At 38.0% G+C, this 16,094-nt stretch overlaps 2 protein-coding genes across 3 annotated transcripts; one reads left to right on the top strand and one right to left on the bottom strand.

Annotated features, from left to right (window-relative positions):
- Positions 1 to 232: 232 nt before the first annotated feature.
- Positions 233 to 5,219, bottom strand: LOC113712888 (ATP sulfurylase 2-like). The gene is made up of 5 exons (XM_027236503.2): positions 4,461 to 5,219; positions 2,776 to 3,181; positions 1,514 to 1,774; positions 737 to 823; positions 233 to 605 (listed from the first exon to the last, which is right to left on the bottom strand). Exons 1-5 carry the CDS (start codon positions 5,015 to 5,017, stop codon positions 468 to 470), a joined length of 1,449 nt encoding a protein of 482 aa, XP_027092304.1. The 5' UTR covers positions 5,018 to 5,219; the 3' UTR covers positions 233 to 467.
- A 1,099-nt stretch (positions 5,220 to 6,318) lies between these two features.
- On the top strand, positions 6,319 to 15,522 carry LOC113711978 (5'-3' exoribonuclease 3). Of its 2 annotated transcripts, XM_027235240.2 has the most exons (24): positions 6,319 to 6,824; positions 7,395 to 7,497; positions 7,589 to 7,665; positions 7,751 to 7,942; positions 8,106 to 8,225; positions 8,326 to 8,388; positions 8,765 to 8,914; positions 9,025 to 9,189; positions 9,503 to 9,580; positions 9,676 to 9,762; positions 10,386 to 10,736; positions 10,962 to 11,057; positions 11,363 to 11,458; positions 12,264 to 12,334; positions 12,613 to 12,741; positions 12,817 to 12,893; positions 13,004 to 13,044; positions 13,156 to 13,230; positions 13,310 to 13,467; positions 13,886 to 13,990; positions 14,122 to 14,197; positions 14,433 to 14,512; positions 14,628 to 15,298; positions 15,407 to 15,522. In XM_027235240.2, the coding sequence occupies exons 1-23, from the start codon at positions 6,621 to 6,623 to the stop codon at positions 15,292 to 15,294; spliced, it is 3,261 nt and encodes a 1,086-aa protein (XP_027091041.1). In that variant the 5' UTR covers positions 6,319 to 6,620; the 3' UTR covers positions 15,295 to 15,298; positions 15,407 to 15,522. The 2 variants fall into 2 exon arrangements, with proteins under 2 accessions (XP_027091041.1, XP_027091040.1); XM_027235239.2 differs by having other exon boundaries at positions 14,628 to 15,522.
- Positions 15,523 to 16,094: the final 572 nt, after the last annotated feature.

The raw sequence follows: 16,094 nt of genomic DNA, 5'->3' as shown, positions 1-16,094 counted from the left end.
CCAATCTCCAACAGTGTGAAAGCCTGTTTAAAGTGATGGAAGTCAAAACAGATGGAAGAATTGATTGTCATCACTTGGACTCGACTCTTACTTACACTTTACTTTTTTCTCTTTTGATGCTCGAAGGAGCTTACGAACGGTACCTCGCACAGCCCCTGTGTCGATCCGATGCTAAGCTTTATCATTAAGTAGTGAAATATTACACAGCACCTCCATTAAAAGGAGAGAGCAATTAGCTAAAACTCTTTTATATCAAATCAATTACCAATAGACATAAATCCCTGCATTTTAGGCCAACTAAAGGAAACAACTAAACATTAGCTGATGTCAAACTCCAAAGAAAAGGAGCGCAAGCCACCGATGTATAAATTGCTCAATCTTCGTTTTCAATCCGCAATTGGATACTGCCTCTAGGTTTGAATGGTCGTCCAGAAAACTTCAATGCTACTATTTCCAATAAAACTAATTTAAGCAGACAGCACTGTAGGCTTTTCATCAGCCTCCTGAGCCTGGAGGCTCTTGTAGTACTTGACCAAGACCTCCCACCCTCCAGGACACATGAATCCATCAGGAGGATTCTCTCCGTTTCTGGCATAAGCCCGCATCTGTCAAATTGTACATTAAATCAAGTTTCAGAAATTAATCAATTTCAAAAACTAATCGGCTAATAGAGTTATGCTGTTTTTTTTCAAGTTGCTCCTGTGAAAAAGCAGCGTAACACACTGTTAATGTTCACCTTGGTTCCAGAGATGAAAAGAAAATCTTTAGCACGTGATGGGTCAAAAAAGGCCATCCGTCTTTCTACAGTATCATATGCTGCCACCTGAAATGCAAGAAATGTATAATTTACGAACATATAAGTATTACATATAAGGAACATTTGATGTGAGCAAATCCAGATAGTAACCATCAGCAGTATAAAGGAAAATTTATGAACACGGGAATCCCTGCATGCATAAGAATTGGACAGAGAAACATAATCTTGTTGCTGAAAAGAAAAAATGCCTTGACATTTTAAATCTGTCATAGATGGCACACAACATAATGCTGTCCATAACTTTTTTCCAGGAAAAAAACAAACTGCTAAAAGCTTGATAAATAAATTGGCCCAGGAAAAGACAAACTGGTAAAAGCATGATAAATAAATTGGACTATGCCAAAAGGGTATACGCGGTAGCCTTAAAACGCTGTCTGAAACTGGATTATAGCTTCCTAAAGCGTTGAATTGATCTGATAACTGAACAAACTAATGGAGAATAAGTTCAAAGCTTCTTCTGTTCCATACAAACAGAAAAAGTCACAGACCATCCAAAAGAAGCTTTAACATCACTCCTCCGTGATAAGGACCGAAGTGTTACCAACACAATGTGAGTTTGCCAAGAGTATTACAAGCTAACAAATGCAAATGATTATCAGAGGAATGACCTGAGGTCACTGCTATTGAATGATTAACATAATAATGCAGATGATCTGGGACCAAAAATCAATAGAAAAGGATAATAAGTGCACATACTCTGAATGGCAAAATGTTCAATTTTTCCAGACCAGGGGCCATGCTTAGAACTTTCTTCCCATGATCAGGATCATACAAGTCTCTCTTTTCTGTTGGGTGCCCCATACCAGCTGGATCACGTCCGACAATGTAAAAGTTGGCACCAGCATTTATGCGTGCCTTTGCATGCCATTGTACTTCAGTTGGTCCAGCATAATGCATAGGGGAGGGGAATATGGCCACTACAGTTGTCGCAGGATCAAGAACTCCATCTTCAAGGACCTGCCGAGGAGGAATAAATAGATGAGTTGAACTCAGAATTGCTGTCAGATTTACAAAAGGAAGTATTTGTTTCACTACACTAAAATATAAAAGTCTCAAACCAGTAGGGTAGCTTAGGATGGACAATAAGAAGAAATTCAATTTGTAAGCAATCTAGTAATTGTAATGCTGTCCAACAAAGTACCTAAAAGAGCTATAACATCACCTTGTACTCCGTCTCTCTAAAGCAGGCTGCCATATCACTCGTACTCATGGTTCACTAGCCTAAACTGATTCGCTCTCTAAAATTTCTAGAACCCTCCTTTCTTTTCTAAATGTCCTTAAACATCCCAGTTTAGAAAGTCGAAAAAAGGAGGAAAACTTTTCTTCTGTGAAGACCTATTTCATAGGTCACATGAAGAAGTCAAAACTAATGTTAGTTGAAGAAATGTAATCATAACCTGTTATCTCACAAAGTTAGGTGTTTTGTAGACAAATGAAAATGATGGAATGGAGGGAGTACAAATTTCTCGGAAAAAATGGCTTGATCCAAGTCGAGGATCACTGAAGTTCAAGAGACATTCAAATGTTCATTTCACTCACAACTGCTAACATGGTAGACACAATTGCCCATGTCCTGAGTAACCAAATAAAGCGTCCAAATAAAGAGAACAGAATAAGGGGAAAAAATGTTTGCATCCGATGTTAGAGCACTTCTCTTTGGGAGATAACTGCTCACACCGCAGCGAATGCAAGTTGAAATGCAGGGCCTCCTTATATTAAATTCTTACAAGAATGTTTTTCAATTTATAGGTGGTATAAATTGCTATTTTTTATATGGGATTCCAAGGTGAAAAATGTTATGGCAGGTGAGATGTCTGGCAAAAGTGTTAAAACAATTGGGTATTGTTAAAGAAGGCCAATTAGGCAGAATGTAAAGTCTGTGACAAACTTATAAGCCACACAATTTAGGCATGGTCCTTGAGGAGACAAAGAAGATAAAAGAAACTAGCACAATAAACCTTGCTATGCTGTTCCATTCGAACATCCAATGGCACATCATCAGCCTTTGTGAAACCTCCCAAAGGATGAAGCAAAAGAATTGGATTTTTATATCCCATTGCCAGAAGTCTCCTGCGAGTATCATTCATTAGCAAAGCATGGCCATTATGCACAGGATTCCTCAGCTGAAAAGCAAAAACTGCATCTGCCTGACGGTGATCAAATTCTTTGCGTAGTTGTTGGGGGGATAGCCTGTAGCGATCAAGACCATCATTATATATGATAGGCTCTAACACTTCCAGATCTCCACCAACAAGCCAATTCCCAGCTGAAGTAATTACCTCCTCAACATAAGGTAATCCTGGAGCAATAGTTCCCCATGTTCTGGCAATTCTCTCTTCTTTATGATGCTTGAATATTTCAATCCTGCAACAGAAAATCTTGTACCATCATGATATCGTGATACCAAACGAAATGAAAGTCCGAAATAAAGAGCCAGATATGTACATCAACTAATAAGAGATTCACTCACTCAACTAATGGAGAAATGATATGGACCAACATATACAAGTCTCCAGAAAAACATGATAGAGGTGAACGTGGAGCATTTTCCTGTGCTATAATCCACCAAAATTGACCCTAACACGTGCTTATGCAACAAAGAGGTTCTAATTTTACATTATTACTGACACTGACTTTAGTAGATCAAATTTAATCACACACTTCATATAATTAGCAGTGCTTAGGATTCTTGCTAAGTAGTTAACCTAGCATTCCACAATATTGAAGAGCGTTTAAAATTTTAAACAAGTTTCTCTATATAATTGATAAAATGTTGGAGTCCTTAAATCAGCTAATTTATCATGTAACATTGGCTGAATGTGTGAAACTACATCCGCCAGAACTGAAATACCCAAAAACAAGTGGATGATATCAATGAAGATAAGTTAAGCAGTGGTGGATCTGTTTCTGCTAGTCTTCTATCTACAACTGAAAGAATGAATTCAGAAAAGCAACCAATTTTAACTTATTCATGCTATTCATAGTTAAGCATAAAAACCTTTTCAATATCTCTGCCATCTTCTATAGACAACGTCTGATACATCATGCCCTAAACGCTTTCAAAATATAAACTTTATAAATGTGACATTTAACCCAACAAATACTCTAGCCAAAGTTGGTGGAAGCAAACAGTAGACATACACCAATTTTCCTTTTCACATTACAGTCAGTGAGATAGCAATGTATTTGCACTTATTATTCCTGAGAACCTGGACAATGTTTTATCAGCATTGTACAACAATTGAACAGGCTTCAAGCCAGAGAGACTGCAAACATAAACTCTTCAACTGGCCTATTAGTTTATGACGTACGTCCTAAGCAATGTCAATACGAATATATGTGAATCACGGAGCCAACAACAATCAACAACCAATCCCCTCGGCTTGGGGGAAGTGGGTTTAGAAACAGACCAAAAAGACAGAAGACCAGAGCAACCTCAGGCTAAATGCAATCTGGTGGCCTTTTTACGCGCTCATGTTCAATTTCAAAAGCATCACCATTCAGATCATATCCAAAGAAAAAACTCAGGAAAATTAACCATGAAAAATCAAGAGAACCAGAAAATGAAACGACTAGGCTATGATCAACAAAGAAGAAAAGCAAGTACTAAAAGGTTTTACTTAATTCGGGCAAAGAAGCAAACCTTCTAAGAATGCCAACCAAAGCATCATTAGGCCCAGTCAGTGCAACATCAGTCGACCCCCCAATCTTTTCCTTTGTCTCATCATCAATTGCCAATACAATAGGAAGGGACATGTTAACCACGGACCCATCTTTCAATCTTAAGCAATTGAAATGCAAGCTCTGCAAATACTCATTTTCTCTCATAAACCCCCGGAGTGGACTAGCCCAACCTTCACTAATCACGTGAACCCACTCGAGATCAATTTTTGAGAGTTTAACCTTTGGCATTGACTCAGCCTCTGAAATCTTAGCAGCCCTTTGCCTCTCAGGCACCACAAGATCCACCAATGAGCCCCCATCTGGATCAATCAACGAACTCTTGATTGTACCAATGCCTTTTGGTGACGAAAAGGGTAAAGAACTCATCTTTTCTTGAAAAGATAGTACTTGGATTAAAGGGTTACTGTGGTAGATTGGTTTTGATTGAAATTTGGAAAAGTACGAATTTTTCTTGAATGTTGCATTGCAATATGCGTTTGTTGAGGTGGTGAGCTGTAGCTTAATGGTGAAAGACATGTCAGCTTTTGGGAGTGAAAGTTGTCCCTTTGGTTTTTCTTGGAAATGGGAATAGGAAAGGGTAATTGGCGTTGCTGGAGTTGAGGAAGTGCAATAAACGGATCCAAAATTGGGAGGCTGCAGAATTGGTGGACATCTTTTTCGTGGGGGCTATGGGAAAGAGGATTTTAGGCAGATGCTGTCAACTGTAAAGATGGCCACAAGTTCGAGTTTGCTTTCGCCTGCATGCCCATGGCCGTGGGTTTTCTTTCGTTTTTCATGCGTTATTTTTATTTTTATTTTTTTTTCGAATATGGGCCGGCCGCCATCTTTTACTGGAGCATTTTGGGCCAGATGATGGAATAGCTTGGAAATTGCATTTGTCTAATCTTAGCTCCTTTGCTCCTAAACTTTTAGCACCAAGAAAGAAAGGAAAATCTAGTATCAGTATTTTTTGTGAAGATTCAGAATTATTTATTTGCAACGTAATAGTAGGTTGTAAAAAGTACCAGATTTGGTTACTAGCAACTAAACAAAAAGTTAGTGGCCACTTCTCAAGACTATCAAAACTAAAAATGATGGAAACTTGTAAAAGTGCCTAATGCATGGTTAATATTATTACTGGTAACCGGATTGAAAAATAAGTTTAAAAATCAAATACTGCATATAATTACTTGCAGGGAAAACAAATTACAAGTAATACATAACAAAAAAAAAAATACTAGGAGTAGTTTTTTTATTTTTTGTAGGAGTACTAGCAGTATTAAAAAGTGATAGGGGTTCGTGTTGATCAATCCTCCGCCCTCCTAGTACTAGTATAGTAGCATCGATTGATGTGTTTGGATAGGAGATTATTTGAAATAATTACTGTAATATTTTTTGTGATGTAATGTATGTAAAATAATAAAATAATTAATAAGATAAAAAAATATATTAAAAATTATAACGATAATTAAACAAATAAATTTGAACAAATAATCTCACGTCCAAACACATTATTATCATCATCATCATCCCAAAGGATGGCGGCAGCCGCGTTTGGCTGGGTATAGCGAGACAATAGTCGGCGTGACGCCAACACTCGTCACCCTTCACAAACCACAAGCTACCAAATCCCACCAGTAATACAAAACCAGACCCGGCTCAGTTCCGTTTCCGGGATACCCATCCTGTACTATTTTTAGTACAAGAATACCCTCTATCACCATCCGAAATCCCATATTTCTTAAGCATACCTAGCCCATTCGTTCAGGGGCATTATCGTCTACTAAAATTCACCTCCGTGCCCTAAGTCCTAACCTGCTCTGCTTCATTACGAAATCAGAATCCCGCTTTCGTGTCCGCATATTCTATTTCACTGTTTAAACCTTTCCCGGCTGATCTCCTCTCTTCAATTTCCCAATCTTATAGTAATTAATTATTTCAATTTTAATATTCGATTTTTTTTCCTTTTTTTTTGCATCAGGGTGAGGTTTATAGTTTTCTCAAATTGTTCTTGTTGTTTGATTTCTCTCATGATTTGTTGTGTAGTACATGAATGAGAGTAATACTTGTTTGATTGAGATTTTCTAGCCACACTTAAAAAAGGAGAATAAGGGGAAGAATTGAGTAATAATTCAATAGAATGGGAGTTCCGGCGTTCTACCGGTGGTTAGCGGAGAAGTATCCGTTGATAGTGGTGGATGTGATAGAGGAGGAGCCCGTGGTTATCGAGGGAGTTAAGATTCCGGTGGACACCAGCAAGCCAAACCCTAACAACCTCGAATATGACAACCTCTACCTCGACATGAACGGGATTATTCACCCCTGTTTTCACCCCGAGGACCGAGTACGTTCTTTTTCCCCTCATCTCTGTACCTTTATTTTACCAATTTGCTGATTCTTTTATCATCACCGATGTTTGTGAGGTTGCAGCAGTATTTATCACTTCATAAATTTGGATACTAGGAGGTTTAGAGATGTTAAATAAGTACTACTAGCACTTAGCTCTTGATTAGTTCTCTAGCTTGAGGAGTGTAATTCTCCACACAAACTTAACATTGATGCTTTTGAGAAATGATAATAATGGTTCGGTTCGTCCTAACGGAAGACTTTTAGACAAGAAATGTTTGGGCGGTTGACTTTGTCGTAGATGCATCGGTGGTTGAAGGTTTCTTTGTCTTTGTTTATGCACTTCTCGTTTCGTGACTTCTTTTATCTCTGACCGGAGCGAAGATAGGTGGCGTGATCTTTTGTACACTTGCTCACCTATACAAGAAACCAACCTTATTTTTATTTGGGCAGGAAAATTGTTTAAGTAATTCTTACTGAGCATTTCAACTTTTGATGTATTTCATTGTTGTCCATATTCCATGTGATATTATTCCGGAAAGTGTCTTTTACATGTTTCTTTATGCAGCCTTCTCCGACCAGCTTCGATGAAGTGTTCCAATGCATATTCGATTACATAGATAGGCTGTTTGTGATGGTGCGGCCTCGAAAAGTTTTATACATGGCTATTGGTGGGTAAAAAGGCTGATAAGTGTCTGTAATTCTTAATTGGAATTTATCAAAGGCTTTATATTCTAATTACTGACTGGAGCTGCTTGTCAGATGGTGTTGCTCCAAGGGCTAAAATGAATCAGCAGCGTTCCAGGCGTTTTAGAGCAGCCAAAGATGCTGCTGATGCGGTATGCACCTGCTTATCTTGTGTAGGGACAAAGTAAATCCCACGTAACATATTCATATTTCTTCTTGTTGGATCTTCTCTTATAGGCAGTTGAAGAAGAAAAACTACGCCAAGAGTTTGAGAGAGAAGGCCGGAAGCTTCCTCCAAAACAGGAATCGCAAGTTTTTGACTCCAATGTCATAACTCCGGGAACACCATTCATGGCTGTTCTGTCAATTGCTTTGCAGTACTACATCCATCTGAGATTAAACAATGACCCTGGATGGAAAGATATTAAGGTATTCTTCTTGTAAATATGTCATATTATACTTGTTTCAAGGCATCTATGCTAAAATTGCTTTGTTTTATACTTCACTGATTCAATCTACTTGTGCTTGATCTACTGATGACTGAGTATTTCCTTTACTGAATATTATTGCCGTATACATTTTCATTGTGAAGGTTATTCTTTCTGATGCTAACGTTCCTGGCGAAGGGGAGCACAAAGTCATGTCATACATTCGCCTTCAAAGGAACCTTCCTGGATATGATCCAAATACTCGCCATTGTCTTTATGGTTTGGTATGCTATCTCCCGTTATCCCCTGTGAGTTTGATAACAGAAACTTTTTTGCTAGTTTTGTTTTTCTTAACCCTTGTTTTAATTTTGTCCCAAAAAACAGGATGCAGATTTGATCATGCTGGCTTTGGCCACTCATGAAGTTCATTTTTCGATACTTAGAGAGGTTTGTTCTCTGCTTTTTATTGGTATTACACTGTATTTTAGGGGATCTATCTGCATCATATTGTGATTTTGACCTCTCCGTACATTGATAAAAGCTCTAGTTATCTGAACCAAGGCATTTCAAGTCGGTGTGAATTCATGTCCTGTTAAATGGATTTGAACTGTATCGTCATGCTTATGCTGGTGATGTATATGTGTTCTTTATCTTTCCTATACTATCTAGTGATGTGATGAGATGCATTCAGGTCATTGTGAAACCATGTTTTATTCAATGGTTTTGAGCCATATTTTTATGTTTATAATGTTTATGTATCTGTGTTCTCTATCTTTCTCATGCTGTTCAGTAATCGACATGGTTCCTGTGAATTTACTTTCAGGTGGTTTTCACTCCTGGTCAACAAGATAAATGTTTCCTCTGTGGTCAAATGGGTCATTTAGCTGCAGATTGTCAAGGAAAGGCCAAGAGAAAGTCAGGGGAGTTTGATGAGAAAGGAGATGCTGAAGTTTCGCCCAAAAAACCCTTTCAGGTTAGTCGCTTTTACCATGAAAGTAATTAGACTTCAGCTGTGGCTTTATAATTCTATTTCCTATTACCAGTTTTTCCTCTTTAGAACACTTATCTATATGGCTTTTGCAGTTTCTTCATGTCTGGACTCTTCGAGAATATTTAGAGTATGAAATGAGAATTCCAAATCCTCCAGTTGAGATTGACATTGAACGGATTGTTGATGATTTCATCTTCATGTGTTTCTTTGTTGGCAATGACTTTTTGCCTCACATGCCCACTCTTGAGATCCGTGAGGTGTGTTCAACTATGTTTTGATCTATTTATTGTTGCCTCTGTAGCTCTAAAGTCCTTTTAGGCCATAGTTTTTGACCTGGAAAGCCATTTACATGTGCTTGCATTATGATTGCCTAGAAGCTGACAAAATTTGAAATTGAAATACCTTCACATATAATGCTAAATTCTTGATATGTCATGGGAGAAGAAAGAATGGGCACATTATACAAGTAAAATGTATCAATTGCTGCTCCTTTGTGCTTTCCTCGAGATGGGTCAGAAATAGGGTTGGTGCAATTGTTTTCTTGACTTCCACATGCTGTTTCATTTGCAGGGTGCTATTAACTTATTGCTGGCTGTTTATAAGAAGGAATTTAGAGCTATGGGTGGGTATCTGACTGACTCGAGCACGGTATGCAGTTGGCAATATCTGAGTCTGAACTTATTGTAAATTTGATGCAACCTCTGTGTTATTTCTCATGTTCTGCAATTTCTTTCTTTTGTCAGCCAAACCTGAGCAGGGTGGAGCATTTCATTCAGGCTGTGGGATCATATGAGGATAAAATATTTCAGAAAAGAGCTCGGCTTCATCAGGTATATTTTTACATTCTTGCACATATCTTCTCAATTGGCTTTTTTAAAGTTTGCCTTTTTGTTTTCCAGCAATATTGAATCAATCACGTGTTGGTTTTTGTTAGCTTTCGACATAAGTTGGAATAAAAAGATTTTTTTTTTTTTTTTTGTCAAAACTTTTTTTGGGCAGCTTAGTAAACTCAATGGAGAGTATTTCTTATCATGATTTTGTATGTATGTGCTCCTACTTTATTATGACTGAGCTAATGGAAATCGGCATGGTCCACACATATTGCTTGACAGTGGCATTGCCTTGTGTGCAAAGCTTTTAGGAAGATAGATTTTTTTCCCATTATTTTTATTTTCTTTGTACTTAGTTGTTTTAACTTCTAAGTTTAGACTGAATATCTGTTTCTTTATCAGATTGTGTATAAAAGTTTTATAGTTTTAATTTTTCTTATATAAGAGCAGTGGTAAAATAAATGCTTTTCCTTTGTTTAAACTTGGTCTACTTCGTCAATAAGTAAGATTTTCTGCAGATTGAATGGAGCAGATGAATTCTGAGTCTTGATTGATTGCAAAGTGTGTTTAATTTAGATTATTTATTGGTGATCTTTTTCTTCTGTTTTGCTTCCAATTTCCAGAGACAAGCTGAAAGAATTAAGCGTGACAAAGCTCAAGTTAAAAGAGGAGATGATTCTGAACCTAATGTTCAGCCTGAATCACTTGTAGCAGTTGCTCGATTCACAGGTTCTCGTCTTGCTTCAGGTCCTTCTCCTTCACCTTATCAGCAGGCTGGGTCGTCAACATCTGGTAAACGTGATCAACTTGGGAAACCTACCTCCAATATGGCTGTTCTGGACATTCAGTGTAAGCAGCCTGGGAAATCTGATGACAAGCTGACTCATATCCGGGCTCAAAAAATTGCACGTTTGACTTCTGGGGCCACTATTGGTGCTGTTATTGTTGAAGCTGAGAATAGTCTTGAAATTGATGTATGTTTTTCTGCTTTGGAAGATAACTTTGAAGCCATTTTAAAATTCTGCCCTAACATTTGATTACAACGATTTTACGCCTTTAGGTAGTTTATTGTGGGTACTCATGACTGGACTCTTAACCATCATTAACATCCTGTTAAATCTTTCCTATTTTATTTTGAATTTATGAAGTTGTCATTCTCTATTGATTAATGGGTGTTTTTCCTTGCTTCTTATTCTTAGGTCCGTGAAAACAAAGAAGAACTAAAAACGAGATTAAAGGAGTTACTCCGTGAAAAATCTGATGCCTTTAGTTCAGAGACTCCTGAAGAAGACAAGGTTTGTACTAAAAGGTTGCCTCTCAATTTACCAAGTTTTTTGTCTGCTCAAGAAATAGAATTTATGCTATCTGCGAGAGTTTCTCAACTTGAGGCCCTGTTTTTATTCCCTTTTGTGTAAAAATTTGTTAGATATATGTCTTGGTTGAATATATAACTAGATTTATAGATGCTGCTGGTTAGGCATTTTATTTTAGAGATATGTGCAATGACTGACAAGATTTTTCAAACACTTGTATGAATATTTGAAGTTTTTGCTTACATATGTTCCTGATTAATGCATAGATGAGTTTGGTTTGTTGACAGGTCAAACTTGGACAGCCTGGATGGAAAGAGAGGTATTATGAGGATAAGTTTTCTGCTCAGACTCCTGAGGAACTTGATGAAATACGGAAAGATGTTGTAAGTTATTAATCATACAATGTGCTGATATTGTGTTCATATTTTCTTTGGGTGACATATTATGTACTGAAATGAAATGCAGACGAGGAAAGTTGATTATTTTCTCAGTTTTGGGTTTGCATGAATTTTTTGATATTATCTTTGTCTAGGGATAATTTTTTGCCTTCAGCAAGAGAAAGAAAAGAAACTTTTTCTTACTTCCATGTCCTGAACAAGAAAAATATAACTATTTTGGCATTTTAGTTTGCTACCCCTTCTTTCTATCTACATTTATATGTTGTTCAGACAAATTTAAAAACAAAAGGTACCACATGTTGCCTTTACCTCATATTGAATAGAACATTTTCCATTATAATTTTGCCTCTGGTGAAATGAAGCTTAGATGGTTTATCACCATATTATTCCATTATCGGCATATGGAAGAGTAAATTTTTAATACTTATGCGTCTTTACAGGTGTTTCCATGTATTTGTGGCAGCTTCGCTTGAATAGGATCCATTTGTTCTGATGGTTTTTTTATTTTCATTTACCATGTTTGCAATCCTCCGGGTGATTGGAATTTTGGGTTTGGATTTAAAACTGCCACTGTATATTGTAGGTTTATTTTGATGAAAAATGTAATTTGCTTGAAAATATGGTGATGTGTGTGTGCTTAATATGTGCCCAATATCATGTACATCCTTCCAATATCTGCTGTTCTTCTGCATGGTTCTGTCATACATCATTTTCTCAAGGCCTCTCAGCAGCATGTTCCGGTATTCTGATGATTGATGAGTTAATTGAGGTTGTTTTTATCCAATTGTAGGTTATGAGATATACTGAAGGCCTATGTTGGGTTATGCACTATTACTATGAAGGAGTTTGTTCCTGGCAGTGGTAAGTTTTTCTGTTGCATGTTGGTACTGGATCTTTTCTGCTTTTGCATCAATTGTTCTGTTCCACCTTTGTGGATTCACATGTTTTATTACTGTGCCTTTGATTCATGGATGCATTTAATGCACGTGCACTCTCTTGCAACTTTTAGGATCATGTTTAGTGATAATCTAGTGTTATTATTGCATTGATGGTCACGGTCTTCATGTTTGCAAATTTGTCTTAATGTAGTTGATACTTTCCTATCCCTGATTCTTATGGTAAATACTGTTTTGTTACAGGTTTTATCCTTACCATTATGCGCCATTTGCTTCAGACCTCAAGAATCTTGGAGACTTGGATATAACCTTCGAATTAGGATCTCCTTTTAAACCATTCAATCAGCTGTTGGGGGTGTTCCCTGCTGCTAGGTAATATATAACGACTTCAATACTTACTTTGGACTTACTGTGCCTTTAGGGGTCTCTAATTAGGTTTATCTGCAGTGCACATGCTCTTCCTGAGAATTACAGGAGATTGATGACAGATCCGAACTCACCAATTCTTGATTTTTATCCCGCTGGTGTGTTATATATCTCTCTAGTCAATTTGAAGCTGATAAGTTTTATATTTTTGGATTTAATTACTATTTATTTGTCTTAAATATCTGAAAAAAGCCCTTTCATTTATCAGATTTTGAAGTGGACATGAATGGGAAACGGTTTTCTTGGCAGGTAATTTTCAATTTATTAAGCGTGTATGTTTTGTAGATTAACATTGAAGTTGTAGGAATTACTCAACAGATTTTGAGAATTAGTCTTTTTGACATCATTTATAATGTGAAGGGAATAGCAAAATTGCCTTTCATTGATGAAACCCGTCTTCTTGCCGAGGTTGCAAAAGTCGAACATACTTTAACGGTAATTTGAGACTGCTACTAATACATAGTAAACAATCACACCTTTTGCTTTCTTTACTAAATCAGTTACTTCTGTGCAGGAAGAAGAAGCTCGGAGAAACAGTGTGATGTTTGATATGCTTTTTGTATCAGTATCACATCGCCTTTCTCCGTATATTTTTTCCCTTAATGATCGTTGTAAGCAGCTTACGGATAAAGAACGACTTGAAGTTAAGGAGCCACTTGATCCAGGAGCCAGGTGGCTGTTATTGAAAAGTTCTATTCCAGGAGTTGTTGCTTTAAACCTGTTTTACTTGCCTGTTAATGTGGAAGCATTTGTTTGGTCCATCACTACCTGAATTTTTTTTTTTATCTTTTGGATTTTTGTTGTTTGGGCACTCGCGCGCGCCGGGGGGGGGGGGGGGAGTTGTTCTTAAACTGTGCTACAGCATTATATATGTTTTGTCATTTTTTTGTTTGTTTTTTATCTTTCCTGGGGTGTAGCTTTGCTTTAGTAACACTGAGGTTCTATTTTGCTTTGGTACCAAACTGAAAATGGCTACAATGTACTCTCTTTTGCTTCCTCTTCAATCCACCAAATTGGTATCTCTGTTAGAGTGACGAGTTTTACTCCTGCATGGACACCGTTCTGATTTTATTATGGTAACTTTGTGCAGTGGTGGGATGAACGGCTACATATCCCTTTGTGCTGGAGATCCATGTCCACCGATTTTTAGATCACCTATTGAAGGAATGGAAGATATCATGAACAATCAAGTCATGTATGTCGAGGGCATCTATTATTGTTCTTTGTTTGGTTTTACTAAATTTATCATTTGATGTATAGCATTTTTTTTTCCCTTTCTGGCAGTTTTCACCATTCTCTTTGACCAAGTATGTCTACTTTTTTCAGATGTGCTGTATATAAACTTCCAGATGCTCATAAGCACATTGCTCGGCCACTGGCTGGGGTTATTTTCCCCAAGAGGGTAAGCTCTTACAGTTTCCTTTTAAATCAGGTCTTTGGATCTTTGGAGAGCCATAATATTCAATGGTCATTTGGTAATCTTTAGCACATCATCGACTGTGAGGTTCTAAAACTTTTTTGACTTATGGTCACAGTATTCTCTTATGACAAAATTGCTCCTCCATTCTTATTTTCCCACCCTTAGATGCTTTTGCCTGGGGTTCAAACTTTAGTTTCTAAATTCTCTTCTTTTACAGATTGTAGCGATAGGAGATCTGAAACCTGAGCCTGTACTCTGGCATGAGGATTCTGGGAGGAGACCTTTTGAAAATGGAAGGTATGTTGAACATGTTGGTTCTACTTAGTTTTGGATTTCGAGAACCAGACTCTTGGCATTTATAGTACTTGGCATTTTTTGGAAGAACTCTTGTTGATATTGGCCATACTTTCAGGCATAACCCTGCGGGTGCAGTGTCAGGTCCGCAGCTTGGAGAGGCTGCACATCGACTTGTGGCTAATAGTTTACAGGTCAAGGCAGATAGGAATGGTTTCAATGATCAAATGTACATCCCACCTCCTACCCATTATTTTCCTCACGGTCCACCTAACGCGCCCTTCCAAAAGGATAGACACCAGGGGCAGGTACCTACATTGCAGCAGTATACTACAGGCTATTCTGCTCAGGGTTCTGTGCGAAGTCACCATGATCATAGTTACAGGCAACCATACACTTACCCTGCTGCTCATAATTATCAGAGTAGGTCACATTCTCATAATGAGAGGAGTGACAGGTCTGTGAATGGAAGTAGAGAGTTCCCCCAGCATGGATATTACCAGGCGGGGTTACATCAAACTGGAGGGTTTGGGTACCCTATGCATCCTCAGCATGTAGGCCGAGCTCCACTTCCACCAGGTGCTACTTTTTATCAGCAGGGTGGTGGATACAGTAGTTACGAAAGCTTTCAACCTTATGAGGCTGGCAACTATAATCACTGGGCCCGTCAGGTTGACCCCAATGTTGGAAGGGAATATAGACATCCTCGTCATTCAGGCAACCAATTCTCAGCTCTGGATAGGGGTTCTCACAGGCGACCACCAATTTCCGAGCATCGGCGCTAGAGAGGTGCTATTTTACTCACCCTGGTGGCGACCATGGTGGTTGTTGTACTATAGTCAAGTTTTAGACCTAAAATATTCCTGACGTTATATTTTATTCTTTTATATGTTGTAGATCTGAATCTGGGTACGAAAAGGAAAAAGGTGAAATTGGGGAATTTGGAAAACAAAAGGATCGTCGGGCCATGTAACCTATTGATTCATTAGGGGTGCTCATATTCTTTGGCTGCATGCGGTTTGTTTTCGGTTGAAGTGCCACGTAAAATTGATAAATCTCTCTCTCTCCCCCTCTGCGCTTTGCACTTTTATTTCTCCTTTTTCACTTACAAGTCTTGTTTTATTGTCATGACGACTGGCCACGGTAATAGAAGAATTCACTGGATTGCAATATATTATACTATGCCAGTGGAGGCGGGTCTTCATGTTTACTAATTGAGCAAAATCTAGTCAAATTGGAGGGTGGGTGAGCGTTTTGCACGCGGGCTTGCTGATCATTTGGCTATGTCAAATTACTAGCATGGTATGGGAGGATACCCGGCTTTGTTTTGATGCCAGGCACGATGGGAATAGAATTTTTCAATGCGTTACCACTTTTACTAGGGTGGGTAAGGATGGTATTATGTCAGGGTCGCAAGTTAATTTCTGGAATTGGAATTGGGTTTAGAGGACAAGAGACAAAGAAGAACAAGAAGGGATTAGAAAGAGAGAAGAGGAAGGAAGAGAGAGAAAGCTAACAGAAAGAAAAGAGAAAGGGATTCTGTGTATTTACTCTTCATAACCGAATTATAAATGTAGGGGGACTA

This window comes from Coffea arabica, chromosome 10e (assembly GCF_036785885.1).
Source record: "Coffea arabica cultivar ET-39 chromosome 10e, Coffea Arabica ET-39 HiFi, whole genome shotgun sequence".
Lineage (NCBI taxonomy): Eukaryota > Viridiplantae > Streptophyta > Magnoliopsida > Gentianales > Rubiaceae > Coffea > Coffea arabica.
The sequence above is the reverse complement of the archived record's forward strand: the minus strand, read 5'-3'. Positions and strand labels throughout refer to the sequence as shown.

Excerpts from the sequence above, each read along its gene's own strand:
- LOC113712888 (XM_027236503.2), bottom strand. The coding sequence starts at position 5,017 with ATGTCTTTCACCATTAAGCTACAGCTCACCACCTCAACAAACGCATAT. Across the intron at positions 824-1,513 it reads TGAACATTTTGCCATTCAGA|GTGGCAGCATATGATACTGT; the intron begins GTATGTGCACTT and ends CTTGCATTTCAG. Across the intron at positions 606-736 it reads TTTTCATCTCTGGAACCAAG|ATGCGGGCTTATGCCAGAAA; the intron begins GTGAACATTAAC and ends ACAATTTGACAG.
- LOC113711978 (XM_027235240.2), top strand. The coding sequence starts at position 6,621 with ATGGGAGTTCCGGCGTTCTACCGGTGGTTAGCGGAGAAGTATCCGTTG. Across the intron at positions 8,226-8,325 it reads GCCATTGTCTTTATGGTTTG|GATGCAGATTTGATCATGCT; the intron begins GTATGCTATCTC and ends CCCAAAAAACAG. Across the intron at positions 14,198-14,432 it reads GGGTTATTTTCCCCAAGAGG|ATTGTAGCGATAGGAGATCT; the intron begins GTAAGCTCTTAC and ends CTTCTTTTACAG.